Source organism: Oncorhynchus kisutch, linkage group LG2 (assembly GCF_002021735.2).
Source record: "Oncorhynchus kisutch isolate 150728-3 linkage group LG2, Okis_V2, whole genome shotgun sequence".
Classification (NCBI taxonomy): Eukaryota; Metazoa; Chordata; class Actinopteri; order Salmoniformes; family Salmonidae; genus Oncorhynchus; species Oncorhynchus kisutch.
In genome coordinates, this window is record NC_034175.2 from 1100624 (window position 1) to 1121580 (window position 20957).

Sequence of the window (20957 nt, forward strand, 5' to 3'; positions counted from 1 at the left end):
TACATTGTTTTCAATAACATTTCCCACTGCAGCCTATATGCCAATTGTAGCATATGGAAATAGCCTATGCACTCGTCTACTCATGAATAGAGATACAAACTAGGCAATGATCAGTTTGTAGGCTAGTATATGAGATTGTTGTTCTTCTCATGTATGTTGTTCAGGTCGGGCGGATGGGTTTGTCGCGATGCCGTGCCACGTCCCTGTTTGAAAGCACCAATGAGGACAGCACTCATAAAGAGAGGGGGTATATTCATTACGGACACCGTTAACAGGTTAAGAACCAAACGGAAGCAAACAGAGGAAACAAGAGTTTATATTGGACAAATGCAGGTAGACCCTTCTCCGTTTCGTCCCGTTTGCTTCCGTTTAAGAAGCGCTATGCAACGGAATAGGCGTAATGAATACGCCCCATGCAGGTAGCTACCTGGGTCACGTGGTCCGCAGCGTACACAGGTAGGTGCATCACAAAAAGGGAACATTCAGCCATTACACTGCGATGAGGTGTGCCGGAGATTTTGCATAGATTATCAAGCAATCAAGAAGCCACTAAAAATATCTGAAGTTGCTGAGCACACCTTTGCGCATAGGTGTCTGGGTGTGGGTGGCTGGATTCTTTGGGTTCTAAACTGTTCTGGGGGTGTATCTATAGGTTATTTTCTATTTCTTTGGGTGTAATTAGAGTAGTTTCTTTTTGTATTTATCCTGAAAATGACGGCTCAGGTAGACTACCTGGCGGTGTTGTTCACCACCACATCTGGCGCGAGCGGAGACCTCTTGGGCTCGGACGAGACGGAGCTCGAGCAGTTGGTGTGGCAGCTCGTGGACTTGAAGAACAAAAAGGTCATCTTTAAAACATTTTCCTTTCTTCATTAAGATAATAGGATAATGACTATTATTTTTTTTCAGGATGAGCTAGATGAGGTAATCTATAGAAAGACAAAATATTCATTCAACATAACCAGATTGCTCTCTGCGTCAATGTGCCCTATTTGGTTTAAAATACACTACCTTTCTTCTGTTTATGAGGTCTAATGACAAAACGGATCATAAGTGTGCCATAATCGGCTACTCCATTATGCATATTAAAGTGTGTTTTTTAAGTGTACACATTGTTATTTGAAATGTAGTGAAGTATGTTTTCTCTCTGGTCCAGTTGGGAAAGGTGAATGAGGTGTTAATAAGGCCTGAGCACTCGGACCTTACAGAAGATTGTCTGGGGGAGAGAGAGGACAGCGAGGAGTCTGTCTCTACAGTCACAGGCTTGGAGAACGCGCTAAACCAGGTACAGACGGTATCTGTTGTCTCGTGATTTTTTATGAAATACATTTTTGAACTCAACATATTCTGCTTTGCCATCCATTCCTCCTTCACTTGAAATCAGGGGCACCAATGCATTGATTGGAGTTTTATAACAATTGATTGTTTATTTAGGCCTTGATCCTGGGATATCTAATTATAATTGGCTAATAATGAATCATCGTTTTTGATCCCTATATATTTGATGGCATTTTACTTGACAGCCTGAGGGACATTTATAAAAGTCCATTGAGTGATGAGGAGGTGTGGATCTTTAGAGCTTAGTAATGCAAATGCCCACCCAATTTGCATAATGAGGCTTACACAACTAGCAGCAATTAAAGTGCTTGTTCTCTGAAACCAAAAATATAAACCATACATAGACAAAAGACAATAGACAGACATACACACACAAACATCAATGACATCAGCCCACAAATCGTTTCCAGCCACTTGAAAGTAACAACAAGCCTTTCAAGTTGGACTTTATCACAAGCAGTAATTTGTAAGCCTGGATGTTTTTGTAAATATTTTGTCTTCATGGTAATACTTTCCATTAATGTAGACTCAGTTTAAATAGTCTATAAACAGCATTAATAGGTTGTTTATTAGTCAGTAGGAAATAGTTATAACTCATTGGATGAAATTGTATATCGTGGTCAATGTTATGGTGCTTGCTGAATAATGAGATTATAAATGGCTGCATTGTTATTCATCATCACCAGAATAATGATCACACTTTTAACCAATAAAGTGTTAGTGGATTTTCAATATTACCAGTGAGTTGTTCTGTAATTGTTTATTACAGATGTATTATCTGATCTTGATTTTAAAGAGTTTACATTGTAGCTGTTCTCTTCCTATGTTATGAATAGTTCCATCTGAGATTGACCAATGAGGTGAACAGCTTGGGCGCGGGCACGTCAGTGTGTGTGTGTACAGACGGGCAGCTCCACATTCGCCAGGTTCTCCACCCCGAAGCTGCGGGCAAGGTAAGGGTACAGGCTGTCTGGGCGGGGCGGGGAGCACAATTTCCTCCAGCAGAAGCGTTTGGTGTTCACAGAACCATAAAGAAATGTGTTATGTCAAATGTTTTGTCAAGATCCTGCTCTACATGATGTTGAAATGGGAGGTTGTCTTGACATATTGTCTTGGCTTTGTTTGAACATGAATGCGCGCACACACACACACACACACACACACACACACACACACACACGCACACACACACACACACACACACACACACACACACACACACACACACACACACACACACACACACACACACACACATACGCGCGCACACACACACACACACACACACACACACACACACACACACACACACACACACACACACACACACACACACCGTTTTCCTATTACATCTTGAGTCCCCCCCCTCACATCTAGTATGATATACAGACCCATGGGGAACCTAACTTTATTGACATGAGTAAATATGTAAATGAGGGTAGTAAACAGACAGCGTAGCTCCTGATATGAACCAACACCTAACATCTGTCAATGGTTGGCTGCACATGTTCTCTTCCTCCTCTACTGTTCAATCAATAACAATATGGTCAGAACGTTTTTAAAGGAACATACTACAGTATATTTGGTCCGTGCAAGACTCAAACTCTGGTGATCCAAGCACATGCCACATTCAGGTCCCCTGGGTTAATGTATGTGACTTTACCCACTGGGCACACACTGGTTGAATCAACGTTGTCTCCACGTCATTTCAATAGAATTACGTTGAACCAACTTGGAATAGATGTTGAATTGACGTCTGTGCCCAGTGTGTAATGTCTGCAGTTGTCTTCCTCGGCAGAACCTGGCACTGCCAGAATGTTTCAACTCCTTTTTTGACCTGAGGAAAGAGTTCAGGAAGCACTTCCCGTCTGCAGACACCAAGAGCCTGGAGGTGCAGTACATGGCAGAATGTATCCTTACAACTGAGAAACACAGCAATGACACTCACAGCAATGACACTCACTGCAATGACACTCACAGCAATGACACTCACAGCAAAGACATTCACAGCAATGACACTCACAGCAATGACACTCACAGCAAAGACACTCACAGCAAAGACATTCACAGCAAAGACACTCACAGCAAAGACATTCACAGCAAAGACATTCACAGCAATGACACTCACAGCAATGACACTCACAGCAAAGACACTCACATCAAAGATATTCACAGCAATGACACTCACAGCAATGACACTCACAGCAATGACACTCACAGCAATGACACTCACAGCAAAGACACTCACATCAAAGACATTCACAGCAATGACACTCACAGCAATGACACTCACAGCAATGACACTCACAGCAATGACACTCACAGCAATGACACTCACAGCAATGACACTCACAGCCATGACACTCACAGCAAAGACACTCACATCAAAGACATTCACAGCAATGACACTCACAGCAATGACACTCACAGCAATGACACTCACAGCAAAGACACTCACATCAAAGACATTCACAGCAATGACACTCACAGCAATGACACTCACAGCAAAGACACTCACAGCAATGACACTTGGTTCATTTTACAGCTTTGTATGAACCCTGCTTCTGTAGTGTAGCTTCATGCCATCAGTGCATGTGGGTGTGTGTGTGTGTTCTCGCTAACACGTGTGCGTGGTTGTGAGAGAGAGAGCACGAGAGTGTGTGATACTAACACACTCCCATGGGGGAGGTGTCTGCAGGCCTCAGGGTGTTGGCTGTGGGACTAGAGGTTTTGAAATGCAAATAGAGACACAATTGACGTATCTCACTGTAGCTCCAAGAAGAACATGCTGTGTGTTGAGCCAACAGGACCAGCCCTACACACCTACCAGGAAGCAGGACTAACACACACACATGCACACACACTTTGCTTGCTCCTCTCCTGTAGTTTTCTCCTTGACCACGGTTTCCTCAGCTCTCAGTGTAACTGTGGAGCCAGTAGCCATATTGGAGCCGCCGACCGTACTGGATCCAACGGCCGTGTTGGATCCGACAGCCATGTTGGATCTGACGGCCATTTTGTCACCGGTCACAGCAGCACTGCAGGTCCAGACCATGGCCAACATCGTTCTAGCCCTGCTATTGGAACCCTTATGTGAGTGACACACTAACTTACACAAACTCTGACTTTTCTCACAATGTTGTCGTTGTTGCTTATCTTTGACTTTTGCTCTGGTCTTCTGTTTGTTGTAGGTCACACATTCTCAAACCCAGAGAGAGTCACTGAGAAGTTTGAAAGTGGCACTTGGTAACTAGACTCGTTAAAATAGATTAGCAGTAAGGTAGATGATAAGACACTATTCATTGGTGTTCTTACATAGTTGGATGGAGCGGGTGAGTGATTTGATGTTAACTGGTGTGTGTGTGTCTGTGTGCGCGTGTGTGTGTAGCAGTAAGATGGAGCGTGTGTGTGACAACACAGTGATCAGAGCGAGGGGGTTGCCGTGGCAGTCATCTGACCAGGACATCGCTCGCTTCTTCAGAGGACTCAACATTGCCAAGTATGTGTGTTCAGTGTCTAGTGGTGTGTTGTGTTTGACTCATTGCTGTTATGATGGTGTGTAGTGTATTGAAATAGTGGTGGTGTGTAGTGTATTAATAGCTGTAATGCTGTGTGTTGTCCAGAGGTGGTGCTGCGTTGTGTCTGAACGCCCAGGGTCGGAGGAACGGAGAGGCTATGGTCCGCTTCATCAGTGAAGAGCACAGAGACATGGCCCTGCAGAGACACAAACACCACATGGGCAACAGATACATAGAGGTCATCTGTTAATAACCTATTATCAACCTATTACTAACCCTCACCCTAACCATCGATACATAGAGGTCATCTGTTAATAACCTATTATCAACCTATTACTAACCCTAACCATCGATACATAGAGGTCATCTGTTAATAACCTATTATCAACCTATTACTAACCCTCATCAACGATACATAGACATAACCTGTTAATAACCTTTTACGGACCCTAACCCTAACCAATGGTACATAGACATAACCTGTTAATAAACTATTACTAACCCTAACCAACTGTACATAGAGGTAACCTGTTAATAACCTATTACTAACCCTAACCAACTGTACATAGAGGTAACCTGTTAATAACCTATTACTAACCCTAACCAACTGTACATAGAGGTAACCTGTTAATAACCTATTATCAACCTATTACTAACCCTAACCAACTGTACATAGAGGTAACCTGTTAATAACCTATTACTGACCCTAACCAACTGTACATAGAGGTAACCTGTTAATAACCTATTATCAACCTATTACTAACCCTAACCAACTGTACATAGAGGTAACCTGTTAATAACCTATTACTGACCCTAACCCTAACCAACTGTACATAGAGGTAACCTGTTAATAACCTATTACTGACCCTAACCAACGGTACATAGAGGTAACCTGTTAATAACCTATTATCAACCCTAACCAACTGTACATAGAGGTAACCTGTTAATAACCTATTATCAACCTATTACTAAGCCTAACCAACTGTACATAGAGGTAACCTGTTAATAACCTATTATCAACCTATTACTAAGCCTAACCAACTGTACATAGAGGTAACCTGTTAATAATCTATTATCAACCTTTTACTAAGCCGGTACATTGAGGTAGCGTAGGGGCAGCAGCGTAGATTAGTGTTTAGAGCGTTGGACTAGTAACCGGAAGGTTGCAAGTTCAAACCCCCGAGCTGACAAGGTACAAATCTGTTGTTCTGCCCCTGAACAGGCAGTTAACCCACTGTTCCTAGGTCGTCATTGAAAATAAGAATTTGTTCTTAACTGACTTGCCTAGTTAAATAAAGGTCAAATAAAAAACCCTACCACTAACCAACGATACATAGAGGTGACCTGTTAATAACCTGTTATCAACCTTTTACTAACTCTATCTATGGTGTGGCTCAGATACTAACAACACCAGTAAATAAGTAAACATAACCTGTAAATAACAGCTGGAGCACAAAGAGCAGGAGTTAATGCCATGTCTTTTCTGCTGCAGGTGTACAAGGCAACAGGAGAAGACTTCCTTAAGATAGCAGGCGGTACCTCCAGTGAGGTGGCGTTGTTTCTGTCTCGCGAGGACCAGGTGATTGTCAGGATGAGAGGTCTTCCCTTCACCGCCACACCTGACCAGGTGCTGGCCTTCTTCTCCCAGGGGGAGGGGCCTAAAGAGGCGTGTCCTGTCAGTGGTGACAAGGATGGCATCCTATTTGTGCGTTTCCCTGATGGAAGGCCGACAGGCGACGCCTTTGTCCTATTCGCCAGTGAGGAGCATGCTCAGTGCGCTCTCAGGAAGCACAAAGACATCCTGGGAAAGAGATACATTGAGCTGTTCAAGAGCACCGCCGCTGAGGTGCAACAGGTATGAAGAGGGGGAGGGTTTGTCTGTCTGTTAAGGTGCAACAGGTATGAAGAGGGGGAGGGTTTGTCTGTCTGTTAAGGTGCAACAGGTATGAAGAGGGGGAGGGTTTGTCTGTCTGTTAAGGTGCAACAGGTATGAAGAGGGGGAGGGTTTGTCTGTCTGTTAAGGTGCAACAGGTATGAAGAGGGGGAGGGTTTCTCTGTCTGTTAAGGTGCAACAGGTATGAAGAGGGGGAGGGTTTCTCTGTCTGTTAAGGTGCAACAGGTATGAAGAGGGGGAGGGGTTGTCTGTCTGTTAAGGTGCAACAGGTATGAAGAGGGGGAGGGTTTGTCTGTCTGTTAAGGTGCAACAGTTATGAAGAGGGGGGGGGTTTGTCTGTCTGTTAAGGTGCAACAGGTATGAAGAGGGGGAGGGTTTGTCTGTCTGTTAAGGTGCAACAGGTATGAAGAGGGGGAGGGTTTGTCTGTCTGTTAAGGTGCAACAGTTATGAAGAGGGGGGGGGTTTGTCTGTCTGTTAAGGTGCAACAGGTATGAAGAGGGGGAGGGTTTGTCTGTCTGTTAAGGTGCAACAGGTATGAAGAGGGGGAGGGTTTGTCTGTCTGTTAAGGTGCAACAGGTATGAAGAGGGGGAGGGTTTGTCTGTCTGTTAAGGTGCAACAGGTATGAAGAGGGGGAGGGTTTGTCTGTTAAGGTGCAACAGGTATGAAGAGGGGGAGGGGTTGTCTGTCTGTTAAGGTGCAACAGGTATGAAGAGGGGGAGGGTTTGTCTGTCTGTTAAGGTGCAACAGGTATGAAGAGGGGGAGGGTTTGTCTGTCTGTTAAGGTGCAACAGGTATGAAGAGGGGGAGGGTTTGTCTGTTAAGGTGCAACAGGTATGAAGAGGGGGAGGGTTTGTCTGTCTGTTAAGGTGCAACAGGTATGAAGAGGGGGAGGGTTTGTCTGTCTGTTAAGGTGCAACAGGTATGAAGAGGGGGAGGGTTTGTCTGTTAAGGTGCAACAGGTATGAAGAGGGGGGGGGGGGTTGTCTGTCTGTTAAGGTGCAACAGGTATGAAGAGGGCGAGGGTTTGTCTGTCTGTTAAGGTGCAACAGGTATGAAGAGGGGGGGGGTTTGTCTGTCTGTTAAGGTGCAACAGGTATGAAGAGAGGGGGGGGGGGTTGTCTGTCTGTTAAGGTGCAACAGGTATGTAGGGGGGGGGGGGGTTGTCTGTCTGTTAAGGTGCAACAGGTATGAAGAGGGGGGGGGTTTGTCTGTCTGTTAAGGTGCAACAGGTATGAAGAGGGGGAGGGTTTGTCTGTCTGTTAAGGTGCAACAGGTATGTAGAGGGGGGGGGTTGTCTGTCTGTTAAGGTGCAACAGGTATGAAGAGGGGGGGGTTTGTCTGTCTGTTAAGGTGCAACAGGTATGAAGAGGGGGAGGGTTTGTCTGTCTGTTAAGGTGCAACAGGTATGTAGAGGGGGGAGAGGGTTTGTCTGTCTGTTAAGGTGCAACAGGTATGTAGAGGGGGGGGGGGGTTGTCTGTATGTTAAGGTGGGACAGGTATGTAGAGGGGGAGGGTTTGTCTGTCTGTTGAGGTGGAAGGTGTGTGTCTGTGTTTTGGGGGAAGGGTGTGTTTGTCTGTCTGCTAAGGTGCAACAGGTAGAAAGAGAGAGGGAGGGAGTGTGCATGCATGTGTGTGTGTGTGTGTGTTGGTGTGTGTGTGTGTGTGTTGGTATAGTCCTGGTGGGGGTTTCTGTAGGAAACCTAAGCAGAGGATTTAAAGGTTTAAGGGTGTAACACAGAGCTTCAATAGAACACTGGCATTTACTCTAATTAACAACTGGATAAGCGAGTGTGTGTGTGTGTCTGTGTGTGTGTGGCTGTGTGTGTGCGTGTGTCTTTGGCTGTGTGTGTGCGTGCATGTGTGTCTGTCTGTGTGTGTGTGTGGCTGTGTGTGTGTGTGTGTGTGGCTGTGTGTGTGCGTGTGTCTTTGGCTGTGTGTGTGCGTGCATGTGTGTCTGTCTGTGTGTGTGTGTGGCTGTGTGTGTGTGTGGCTGCGTGTGTGCGTGTGTCTTTGGCTGTGTGTGTGCGTGTGTCTTTGGCTGTGTGTGTGCGTGCATGTGTGTCTGTCTGTGTGTGTGTGTGTGTGTGTTTGCTATCCTCCTCATCGCCTGACTTTTGGTTAATGGGAGGTTTGTTGAGTAAACACTTAAATGCTCTGGTCTGTGAAAGATTACCCTCCTAATACACACACACACACACACACACACACACACACACACACACACACACACACACACACACACACACACACACACACACACACACACACACACACACACACACACACACACACACATACATACACACCTCACCTCACCTCACCTCTCATAGTCTTAATAGCCCTATTCATTGATAAGCAGGTGTTTCAGCTCTCAGTGTAGTAACATTCCCATGCACTTAGACTCCTACACAGTACAGGTTTAAATGTTCTAGTGGTTTTAGACTCCTACACAGTACAGGTTTAAATGTTCTAGTGGTTTTAGACTCCTACACAGTACAGGTTTAAATGTTCTAGTGGTTTTAGACTCCTACACAGTACAGGTTTAAATGTTCTAGTGGTTTTAGACTTCTACACAGTACAGGTTTAAATGTTCTAGTGGTTTTAGACTCCTACACAGTACAGGTTTAAATGTTCTAGTGGTTTTAGACTCCTACACAGTACAGGTTTAAATGTTCTAGTGGTTTTAGACTCCTACACAGTACAGGTTTAAATGTTATAGTGGTTTTAGACTCCTACACAGTACAAATCAAATCAAATGTATTTATACTTTGTACATCAGCTGTACAGAAACCCAGCCTAAAACCCCAAACAGCAAGCAATGCAGGTGTAGAAGCACAGTGGCTAGGAAATACTCCCTAGAAAGGCCAAAACCTAGGAAGAAACCTAGAGAGGAACCAGGCTATGTGGGGTGGCCAGTCCTCTTCTGGCTGTGCCGGGTGGAGATTATAACAGAACATGGCCAAGATGTTCAAATGTTCATAAATGACCAGCATGGTCAAATAATAATAATCACAGGCAGAACAGTTGAAACTGGAGCAGCAGCACAGCCAGGTGGGCTGGGGACAACAAGGAGTCATCATGTCAGGTAGTCCTGAGGTATGGTCCTAGGGCTCAGGTCCTCAGAGAGAGAGAAAGAAAGAGAGAATTAGAGAGAGCATACTTAAATTCACACAGGACACTGGATAAGACAGGAGAAGTACTCCAGATATAACAAACTGACCCTAGCCCCCGACACATAAACTACTGCAGCATAAATACTGGAGGCTGAGACAGGAGTACAGGTTTAAATGTTCTAGTGATTTTAGACTCCTACTCAGTACAGGTTTAAATGTTCTAGTGGTTTTAGACTCCTACACAGTACAGGTTTAAATGTTCTAGTGGTTTTAGATGTCTGAAGGTGAGAGGTCAGAGTTCAGTGGTAGTGAGTGACCCTGAGGGGGCTGGGTTACAGTTCTTCTCCAGGACGGTAAACATTGTGATATCCTGTTGGCAACCAGCCAGATCCCTACTGTCAACACACAAACACACACACACCTTTTCAATACAGACACACATCTACACACACTTAATCGGAATACCCCTGCCAGAGTAAAAACAGGAACTCCAGAGAGAATATGCTTGTTTATGTGTGTATGTTGTTGCTGAACCAGCACTTATGACCATCTAACCGTATAACTCTCTCTGTGTGTGTAGGTGTTGAACAGGTACACGTCAGCCCCTCTGATCCCCGTGGCTCCAGCCCCCCTGGTGTCAATGTTGCCCTCTGTGTCTCTGTTGCCCTCTCCTGGTGGTGTGAGGGACTGCCTCAGGCTGAGGGGGCTGCCCTACACCGCCACCATAGAGGACATACTGGCCTTCCTAGGAGAATACACACACGACATCAGACCACACGGAGTACACATGGTGGTCAACCAACAGGTAGGTACACACTATATAAGCCTGCTCACACACACACACACACACACACACACACACCACACTATGCGTACTGATACTAAAGTTACCCTGCTTTGTGTGTGTATCTCCATAGGGTCGTCCGTCAGGGGACTGTTTCATCCAGATGCGTTCAGCGGAGCGGGCTTTCTCTGCCTCCCAGCGGGTCCACAAGCAGGTGATGTCTGGTCCGGGCCAGGCTGGCAAGCGAGGGGTTAACAGCCGCTATGTGGAGGTGTTCCCCTGTAGCGCTGAAGAGATGGGTCTGGTGTTGATGGGAGGCTCCCTCTCACACACACACATTCACACACACACCCGGACTAGGAGTGGGACAGGGCTCAGCCCGCCGCCATGTAAGTCCAGACGTAAGTGCTGCTGGGAGCTGGGCGCTTCGGGACCGCAGGGTAGGTGGGCTGCCACAGACCAGGGGGCAGGAAAGGGTGAGGGGATAGAGGTCAGAGGTTAAATCTTGCCCCCTGTCTTCTTTTCTGTCTGGGTTCTCTCTGATCTAGAACTCTGGGAGGGCAGGAGCGTCTGACCTGACCAGAGGGGTAGGAACCTGGGGTATGAGTGTGTGTGTGAGTGTTTGTGTGTGTTACCCCTTGTGGTTTGGGAAAATTCTGTGTGATTTTGGTGAATTTGCATGCGGGGAGAAATCTGTAGTTCATTGACTGTTCAATGTAAACATATTCTTCACACACTCTGATTAAAAATAGTGTGTTCCAATGGTTTATGTGTGCTTGGCATGTGTGAGGCCTCTTGCCCAATTCCAAATGGATCCCAATGTACTGGAAGTATTGGATAGGTGTGTAAGCAATATTACAAAAGTGACTTGAAGGTAGGGACTCAGGATTGATTTAGGATTGGGCTTGAGTCTTCCAGTAGGAGTGTGTCCAATTAGTGGGGCTGTGGGAGAGGTGGGTGGAGCTGAGCACTGGTGTGTAGTGATGGTGATGTCTAGTCATTGAGCTCTGGTGTGTAGTGACGGTGATGTCTAGTCATTGAGCTCTGGTGTGTAGTGATGGAGATGTCTAGTCATTGAGCTCTGGTGTGTAGTGATGGCGATGTCTAGTCATTGAGCTCTGGTGTGTAGTGATGGGGATGTCTAGTCATTGAGCTCTGGTGTGTAGTGGTGGAGATGTCTAGTCATTGAGCTCTGGTGTGTAGTGATGGTGGTGTCTAGTCATTGAGTTCTGGTGTGTAGTGATGGTGGTGTCTAGTCATTGAGCTCTGGTGTGTAGTGATGGTTGTGTCTAATCATTGAGCTTTGGTGTGTAGTGATGGAGATGTCTAGTCATTGAGCTCTGGTGTGTAGTGATGGTGGTGTCTAGTCATTGAGCTCTGGTGTGTAGTGATGGGGATGTCTAGTCATTGAGCTCTGGTGTGTAGTGATGGTGGTGTCTAGTCATTGAGCTCTGGTGTGTAATGATGGAGATGTCTAGTCATTGAGCTCTGGTGTGTAGTGATGGTGGTGTCTAGTCATTGAGCTCTGGTGTGTAGTGATGGTGGAGTCTAGTCATTGAGCTCTGGTGTGTAGTGATGGTGGTGTCTAGTCATTGAGCTCTGGTGTGTAGTGATGGTGGTGTCTAGTCATTGAGCTCTGGTGTGTAGTGATGGTGGTGTCTAGTCATTGAGCTCTGGTGTGTAGTGATGGTGGTGTCTAGTCATTGAGCTCTGGTGTGTAGTGATGGTGGTGTCTAGTCATTGAGCTCTGGTGTGTAGTGATGGTGGTGTCTAGTCATTGAGCTCTGGTGTGTAGTGATGGTGGTGTCTAATCATTGAGCTCTGGTGTGTAGTGATGGTGGTGTCTAGTCATTGAGCTCTGGTGTGTAGTGATGGGGATGTCTAGTCATTGAGCTCTGGTGTGTAGTGATGGTGGTGTCTAGTCATTGAGCTCTGGTGTGTAGTGATGGAGATGTCTAGTCATTGAGCTCTGGTGTGTAGTGATGGTGGTGTCTAGTCATTGAGCTCTGGTGTGTAGTGATGGTGGTGTCTAGTCATTGAGCTCTGGTGTGTAGTGATGGTGGTGTCTAGTCATTGAGCTCTGGTGTGTAGTGATGGTGGTGTCTAGTCATTGAGCTCTGGTGTGTAGTGATGGTGGTGTCTAGTCATTGAGCTCTGGTGTGTAGTGATGGTGGTCATTGAGCTCTGGTGTGTAGTGATGGAGATGTCTAGTCATTGAGCTCTGGTGTGTAGTGATGGAGATGTCTAGTCATTGAGCTCTGGTGTGTAGTGATGGAGATGTCTAGTCATTGAGCTCTGGTGTGTAGTGATGGTGGTGTCTAGTCATTGAGCTCTGGTGTGTAGTGATGGTGGTGTCTAGTCATTGAGCTCTGGTGTGTAGTGATGGTGGTGTCTAGTCATTGCGCTCTGGTGTGTAGTGATGGTGGTGTCTAGTCATTGAGCTCTGGTGTGTAGTGATGGTGGTGTCTAGTCATTGAGCTCTGGTGTGTAATGATGGTGGTGTCTAGTCATTGAGCTCTGGTGTGTAGTGATGGTGGTGTCTAGTCATTGAGCTCTGGTGTGTAGTGATGGTGGTGTCTAGTCATTGAGCTCTGGTGTGTAGTGATGGTGGTGTCTAGTCATTGAGCTCTGGTGTGTAGTGATGGTGGTGTCTAGTCATTGAGTTCTGGTGTGTAGTGATGGTGGTGTCTAGTCATTGAGCTCTGGTGTGTAGTGATGGAGATGTCTAGTCATTGAGCTCTGGTGTGTAGTGATGGTGGTGTCTAGTCATTGAGCTCTGGTGTGTAGTGATGGTGGTGTCTAGTCATTGAGCTCTGGTGTGTAGTGATGGTGGTGTCTAGTCATTGAGCTCTGGTGTGTAATGATGGTGGTGTCTAGTCATTGAGCTCTGGTGTGTAGTGATGGTGGTGTCTAGTCATTGAGCTCTGGTGTGTAGTGATGGTGGTGTCTAGTCATTGAGCTCTGGTGTGTAGTGATGGTGGTGTCTAGTCATTGAGCTCTGGTGTGTAGTGATGGTGGTGTCTAGTCATTGAGTTCTGGTGTGTAGTGATGGTGGTGTCTAGTCATTGAGCTCTGGTGTGTAGTGATGGTGGTGTCTAGTCATTGAGTTCTGGTGTGTAGTGATGGTGGTGTCTAGTCATTGAGCTCTGGTGTGTAGTGATGGAGATGTCTAGTCATTGAGCTCTGGTGTGTAGTGATGGAGATGTCTAGTCATTGAGCTCTGGTGTGTAGTGATGGAGATGTCTAGTCATTGAGCTCTGGTGTGTAGTGATGGTGGTGTCTAGTCATTGAGCTCTGGTGTGTAGTGATGGTGGTGTCTAGTCATTGAGCTCTGGTGTGTAGTGATGGTGGTGTCTAGTCATTGCGCTCTGGTGTGTAGTGATGGTGGTGTCTAGTCATTGAGCTCTGGTGTGTAGTGATGGTGGTGTCTAGTCATTGAGCTCTGGTGTGTAATGATGGTGGTGTCTAGTCATTGAGCTCTGGTGTGTAGTGATGGTGGTGTCTAGTCATTGAGCTCTGGTGTGTAGTGATGGTGGTGTCTAGTCATTGAGCTCTGGTGTGTAGTGATGGTGGTGTCTAGTCATTGAGCTCTGGTGTGTAGTGATGGTGGTGTCTAGTCATTGAGTTCTGGTGTGTAGTGATGGTGGTGTCTAGTCATTGAGCTCTGGTGTGTAGTGATGGAGATGTCTAGTCATTGAGCTCTGGTGTGTAGTGATGGTGGTGTCTAGTCATTGAGCTCTGGTGTGTAGTGATGGTGGTGTCTAGTCATTGAGCTCTGGTGTGTAGTGATGGTGGTGTCTAGTCATTGAGCTCTGGTGTGTAATGATGGTGGTGTCTAGTCATTGAGCTCTGGTGTGTAGTGATGGTGGTGTCTAGTCATTGAGCTCTGGTGTGTAGTGATGGTGGTGTCTAGTCATTGAGCTCTGGTGTGTAGTGATGGTGGTGTCTAGTCATTGAGCTCTGGTGTGTAGTGATGGTGGTGTCTAGTCATTGAGTTCTGGTGTGTAGTGATGGTGGTGTCTAGTCATTGAGCTCTGGTGTGTAGTGATGGTGGTGTCTAGTCATTGAGTTCTGGTGTGTAGTGATGGTGGTGTCTAGTCATTGAGCTCTGGTGTGTAGTGATGGTGGTGTCTAGTCATTGAGCTCTGGTGTGTAGTGATGGTGGTGTCTAGTCATTGAGCTCTGGTGTGTAGTGATGGTGGTGTCTAGTCATTGAGCTCTGGTGTGTAGTGATGGTGGTGTCTAGTCATTGAGCTCTGGTGTGTAGTGATGGTGGTGTCTAGTCATTGAGCTCTGGTGTGTAGTGATGGTGGTGTCTAGTCATTGAGTTCTGGTGTGTAGTGATGGTGGTGTCTAGTCATTGAGTTCTGGTGTGTAGTCCCGTGTAGCTCAGTTGGTAGAGCATGGCACTTGCAATTCCACGACCGGACCATGTCACATTGCCATTGTAGACGACTGAGAAGCACACTGTAGTCTGCTTACAGCAGCCATCTTTAGAGGAGACCAGGGGATCTGTAGTTCTCTGTGTGCCGTGTTGGGCATGTGTCCTTTCCGGGTCCTTGCCTTGGCGTGTTGTCTAACTACCCCCCCACCCCCAATCCCCCCTCCCCAGGTCTGTCTCCTCACTCCTACTCCTTCCCACCCATCCCTTCCATCATGCCGGCTGAGGCTGCCGGCCTCTTCCCTCCCATTGGGCAGGTGCTGCTGAGTCCCCGCCCCCTAGGACCTGGACACGCCTACTACCCAGCTAGCACTCAGCTCTACATGAACTACACTGCATACTATCCCAGGTAAGGACTATTACGGGTTGTGGGGAAGGACATACACAAGGGTAGTTAATGATATCAGTGCCCCAGATAAGAACTGTTAGCCCCATTAACCATCCAGTCATATACTGTAAGTGGCTTGGGGGCTGGGAGGGAGGGGACATACACGAGGGTAGTTAATGACTGAACAGTAGTGTGGTATCAGAAGGAAGAGCAAACAGCACTAAGACCACAATGACCTTTCTCTCCTCCCCCCTCCTCCTCCCCCCTCCTCCCCTCCCCCTCAGCATTGAAGTTCATTTGGATGTGATATCCCTGACGGAAAAACCACATGGAGTTCACATGTGAACACGTGACATTTTCCAAAAGCACGTTTTCATGTGATCTTATATGAAGTTAATGTGACAACATGTAAAGCAACATGTGATAATATGAAACTGAAAACACATGAAGTGTTACAAAAAACACATTTTCACTTGATTTTCCATGATTTTCCTCTCCTCTCCTCTCCTCTCCTCTCCTCTCCTCTCCTCTCCTCTCCTCTCCTCTCCTCTCCTCTCCTCTCACTCTCTTCTCCCTCTCTCTCCTCTCTTCTCACTCTCTTCTCCCTCTCTCTCCTCCCTCTCTCTCCTCTCTTCTCACCCTCTCTCTCCTCTCTTCTCACTCTCTCTCTCCTCTCTTCTCACCCTCTCTCTCTTCTCCCCCTCCCTCTCTCCAGTCCCCCAGGTTCTCCCAACACTATAGGTTACTACCCCTCCCCCACCCCTCTGCCCTCCCCTGGGGGAGTGGTCCGCATGCATGGCCTTGCCTATAAAGAACTGCTCAACACCATTCAGGGATACCAGGTAAACAGTGTGTGTGTGTGTGTGTGTGTGTGTGTGTGTGTGTGTGTGTGTGTGTGTGTGTGTGTGTGTGTGTGTGTGTGTGTGTGTGTGTGTGTGTGTGTGTGTGTGTGTGTGTGTGTGTGTGTGTGTGTGTGTGTGTGTGTGTGTGTGTGTGTGTGTGTGTGTGCACTTGGACGTGTTTAACTATACTTGTGGGGAAGAGAAGTCCCCACAAGAATAGTACACAAACATGTTGTTAGTCACCACAAGGGGAAACGCTATTTCTAGGAGGTTTATGGTTAAGGTTAGAATTAGGTTTAGGGGCTGGGTTTAGTTTTAGGGTTAGGGGTTAGGTTTTGGTGTTAAGGTTAGGGTTAAGGTTAGGATAGGTTTAGGGGTTAGGAAAAATAGGATTTTGAATGAGACTGAATTGTGTGTCCCCACACGGTTAGAGATACAAGACTGTGTGTACGTTCATGTGTGTTAGAGAAAGTGTGTGTGTGTGCAATGTGACCGGTATAGTATGTGTTGCCGTGTCCTCTCATGTCTCACGGTCGATCCAAAGGAAGTATTCAAATCTGCTAATGGAGGAGTGTACTATACTGTCAGGTATCCACTGTGTTTGCCTGGAGGCTATCAAACAAGTTAGTCAGGTCTACCCTCCCTGTTCTGTTCCCTCCCTCACAAACACCCACAGGCATTCTGTTGGGTGGATCTCCACTGCCTGCTTGGACTTGATTTACAAGAGGCTGCTCCTCACTGATACACTAGGAAATAGCCAGTGAGTTCAGCCTGTGCTAATGAACACTAGTTTGGAAGTTGAGGTGATACTATATACTGTAGATAAATCAGCAGTAATCATCTTGTAAAGGCTGACTCTTCTGAACACACAGCCCAGCCTGTCTCTGTCTCAGTCCCCTGTGTCTCTGTCCCCCTCAACACTATAGTACGCTACTGAGGATGGCCTTGTGCATGCTCATGCTAACATGCACAATCACGATCCCTCCCGGACCCTGCTCACGCAGCCCAAAGAGTGGGTGTGTTTTTAAGGGGTGTGTCCTAGGCAGGCGGAAGGTAAGGATTGGCTGACAGGGTCATGGGGCGTGTTTCTCCTTTCCTTCGTCTCCGGGACGACGTGGTTGTGGGTGTGGTTTGAGATTCCGGGTTACTATGGGGTCACGGGTTAGAGTCTAGCTAGGGGGGATTGCAATGCCCCAAACCACACTGTAAAAAAAGATGATGGTTCCACCAGAGAATCAGGGATGATCGGGACACAGGAGTAGATGTTCCCCCCTCAACCACTGGTCCAGGATCAGATGTCTTCTACCCCCTGATGGTTCACATTTGGATTGTGTGTGTGTGTGTGTGGGGGGGGGGGGTAACCTGATCCTAGATCTGTGGCAACCAGCTGCAATAGGATTGTGAGTTTGTTAAACAACATATTTGTTGAGAAAACTCACAATCCTATTCCAGCTGATTTCCTTCTTGACATCTATATTTTTACAGTGCAGATCAGATTACCCCACAAACCCAAGGATCGGATTACCCCACAAACCCAAGGATCAGATTACCCCACAAACCCAAGGATCAGATTACCCCACAAACCCAAGGATCAGATTACCCCACAAACCCAAGGATCAGATTATTCCACACATCAAATCCTAACCTCAGATCTAGGATCAGATTACCCCACAAACCCAAGGATCAGATTATCCCACACATCAAATCCTAACTTCAGATCTAGGATCAGATTACCCCACAAACCCAAGCCTAGCCTCTAGGATCAGAATACACCACACACCCAATCCTATCCTCAGATCTAGGCTCAGATGTTTATTTAATTTAACTAGGTAAGTCAGTTAAGAACAAACTCTTATTTACAATGATGGCCAAGGAACAGTGGGTTAACCACCTTGGTCAGGGGCAGAACGACAGATTTCTACCTTGTCAGCTCGGGGATTCGACCTAGCAACCATTTTGGTTACTGGCCCAACGCTCTAACCACATTCTCTGGTGGAACCTAGAACCGTACCTGTTCTATATGGTCAATTTCTACCTGGTGCTGTCTGACTCAGCCCTTCCAAGGTGTGTTCCCGTTTCCTCCCTGGGGCGCTGTAGTGTGCTAGATAGTGTTATCACTGCTGTACTAGTGTCAGGTGGGGAGGTGGTGGAATCATCTGGTGCTGGGACAAGGAAACCTTCAAACCACATAGACTCCTTTCCTTTCTCTTTTCACTTCCTCTCTCTATCTTCCTCACCCTCTCTCCCTGCCTCTCTCCCTCTCTCTGTAGAGTCCTATGGAGGCATTGCCTGTACTGAGCAGTATGATTGGTCAGTCCAGCAGCGGTGATGCTCTGATGCCCTTCCCCCCTCTCCTGACCAAGCAAGGAGGGCACTACCTGGACCTAAACATGCTGTAGAAGGCTCAAAGATCCACACACTGACACTCACTACCCAAACACTATACCAGGGGTGTCAAACTCATTTTACCCCAAGGGCCACATTGGGGTTTCACCCAGATCTGGAGGGCCACATTGGGGTTTCACCCAGATCTGGAGGGCCACATTGGGGTTTCACCCAGATCTGGAGGGCCACATTGGGGTTTCACCCAGATCTGGAGGGCCACAGTGAAAAGTGGTTATATTTCCTTTTTTAAAATATAAGACATGGCTCTCGATATTAAACTGTGCCGAAAGTTTGACACTCCTTCACCACAATATCACCCCCCCCCCCCCCCAAAGGACATGTGGGGGAATGTCCTGGCCTCCAGCTCTGTTGTGTGTTCCCTGTCTGAGTTTTGTGGTATATACAGTGTATATGCATGAGAGCAGAAATGTATTTTATATCAGAGCTTTGCCTCAGCCAAACAGCAGCTCTGTCTTATATTGCACATAGTATTTAAAAAAAGCTTTCTAGAGAGACGCTCTAAGATGTTACAACCACTTCAGGAGACGTCTGTTAGAAGTAGAGCTGCGTTTAGTACTAATTATTCATCTCAACCTTTCTTCATGACTTGCATGCATTTGTGTATGTGTGTAAGTGCTTGTGAATGCGTGTGTGTGTGTATACGTGTGTGTGGATGTGTGCGTAAGTGCATGTGTGAGAGAGAGAGAGGAATGTGTATAGTGCACTACTCTCTCAGATGCTATATGTATATATTTCATTTTATACTGTCTGTCTAAAAACATATTACATTTTATTTCTTTATACTTTCTATAATTGTACAATCCAATACTAGAACGTTGTATTAGGAAGCCTCCTGCATGAAGAAGTTAGTAGTGCTAGCTACACTCAGATGTTTACATGTTATGGAAAATATAAAGCACTGCTAACCAATCAGATTACTATACAGATTATACTGTATATCAACAGCATAGTGTCTGACATAAGTTACATGTAGTTAGTCAAATGCTGAATCACTCCCACACCCCTCCCATCTAACCTGTTTATGTTTGCCTAGTTCCACTCCACCCTTGCCTTTTGTATGTGATGCCAAGCTGAGCCCAGAGCCAGGAGATTACTATTCCTGTTGCCGGTGGTGTAAAGTACTTAAGTAAAAATACTTTCAAATACTACTTAAGTAGTTTTTGGGGGGTATTTGTACTTTACTATTTATATTTTTGACAACTTTTACTTTTACTCCACTACGTTCCTAAATAAAAGTATGTACTTTTTACTCCATACATTTTTCCTGACACCCAAAAGTACAAGCTACATTTGGAATGCTCAGGCAGGACAGTAATGTGGTCCAATTCACACACCTATCAATATAACGCGTTGTAATCCCTACTGCCTCTGATCTGGAGGACTCACCAAAATAAAATACTGCGTTTCTTCATGAATTTACCACAGTTGAGTACTTTTTACACCACTGTCTATTGCCTTACCCAGCTCGGTCCCAACTCACTGTGATGGAGATTTACCACTGTGCTCTCTGATTCCTTACTGTAATGTCACTGTGCCTGCATCTCAACAGTCTACTTCACTGACATAAAAGGAATTGTTCTCATCTATCATGAGTTTTCAGATCAGTGCAGACTAAGGAGAGGAGGCAAGGAGAGGACCGCGCTTCAGACTATTGAAACTCAACCAGTGTGTTTTACTCCCATGAAGGCCAGATTAGACAGTAGAGCTATAAATGGCCCATAATGATGTAATACATTGATGTCTGCTGTGACTGTGGGTCCCTGGCTGTCCAGGGAACTCTCCTGTGACCACACTGACACTAATAAATAGAACATGTGAAACAAGCCTGTCTGGGAAACTCATTGTTTACAAATCAAACACACTGTCTGCGAATTCATTATTCATTACAATAATCAAGTGACCAAATTGGAGTGAAGAGCCTATGATGAGTGGGTCTGTGATTTGCTGCGTTCACACACTCCCACACCTCTCTCGTACAGCTAAGGTGAGGCCGCTGTTGACAGAATGTGGCTGGACGAGGAAGACTGAGAACTCCCTGCCACGGTGTACTGACTCAGTACCTCACACACCTTTTCTCACGCTATAACACTATAATTTTAGCAGTAAAAAATGGAGGGAGAGAGGGAGATGAGGGTAGAGGAAGAGAGAAAACAAGAAGCACTAGGACCCCGAGGGTAGAACTAGCTTTGTATAACACTACGACCCCACCCACATTCTCGCTCACTCTACCTGATCCTGTTAATGCACCGGTTTCTCTTGATTCACCTGATACACACACACACCAACACACT

At 46.3% G+C, this 20957-nt stretch overlaps 1 protein-coding gene across 4 annotated transcripts; it reads left to right on the forward strand.

The window, feature by feature from the left end:
* Positions 1–455: 455 nt before the first annotated feature.
* On the forward strand, positions 456–20489 carry LOC109883292 (epithelial splicing regulatory protein 1). Of its 4 annotated transcripts, none has more exons than XM_031836662.1 (15): positions 456–843; positions 1157–1285; positions 2175–2291; positions 3137–3248; positions 4252–4431; positions 4530–4584; positions 4727–4837; positions 4962–5094; positions 6349–6711; positions 10446–10670; positions 10783–11050; positions 15262–15439; positions 16134–16260; positions 17187–17313; positions 18531–20489. In XM_031836662.1, the coding sequence occupies exons 1-14, from the start codon at positions 712–714 to the stop codon at positions 17286–17288; spliced, it is 2232 nt and encodes a 743-aa protein (XP_031692522.1). In that variant the 5' UTR covers positions 456–711; the 3' UTR covers positions 17289–17313; positions 18531–20489. The 4 variants fall into 4 exon arrangements, with proteins under 4 accessions (XP_031692522.1, XP_031692527.1, XP_031692512.1 ...); XM_031836667.1 differs by having other exon boundaries at positions 10783–11038; XM_031836652.1 differs by lacking the exon at positions 17187–17313.
* The last annotated feature ends 468 nt before the right edge of the window (positions 20490–20957 follow it).

Coding starts and splice junctions, on each gene's coding strand:
- LOC109883292 (XM_031836652.1), top strand. CDS start 712: ATGACGGCTCAGGTAGACTACCTGGCGGTGTTGTTCACCACCACATCT. Junction 4,585..4,726: donor AAGTTTGAAAGTGGCACTTG/GTAACTAGACTC, acceptor GTGTGTGTGTAG/CAGTAAGATGGAGCGTGTGT. Junction 5,095..6,348: donor TGGGCAACAGATACATAGAG/GTCATCTGTTAA, acceptor TTTCTGCTGCAG/GTGTACAAGGCAACAGGAGA.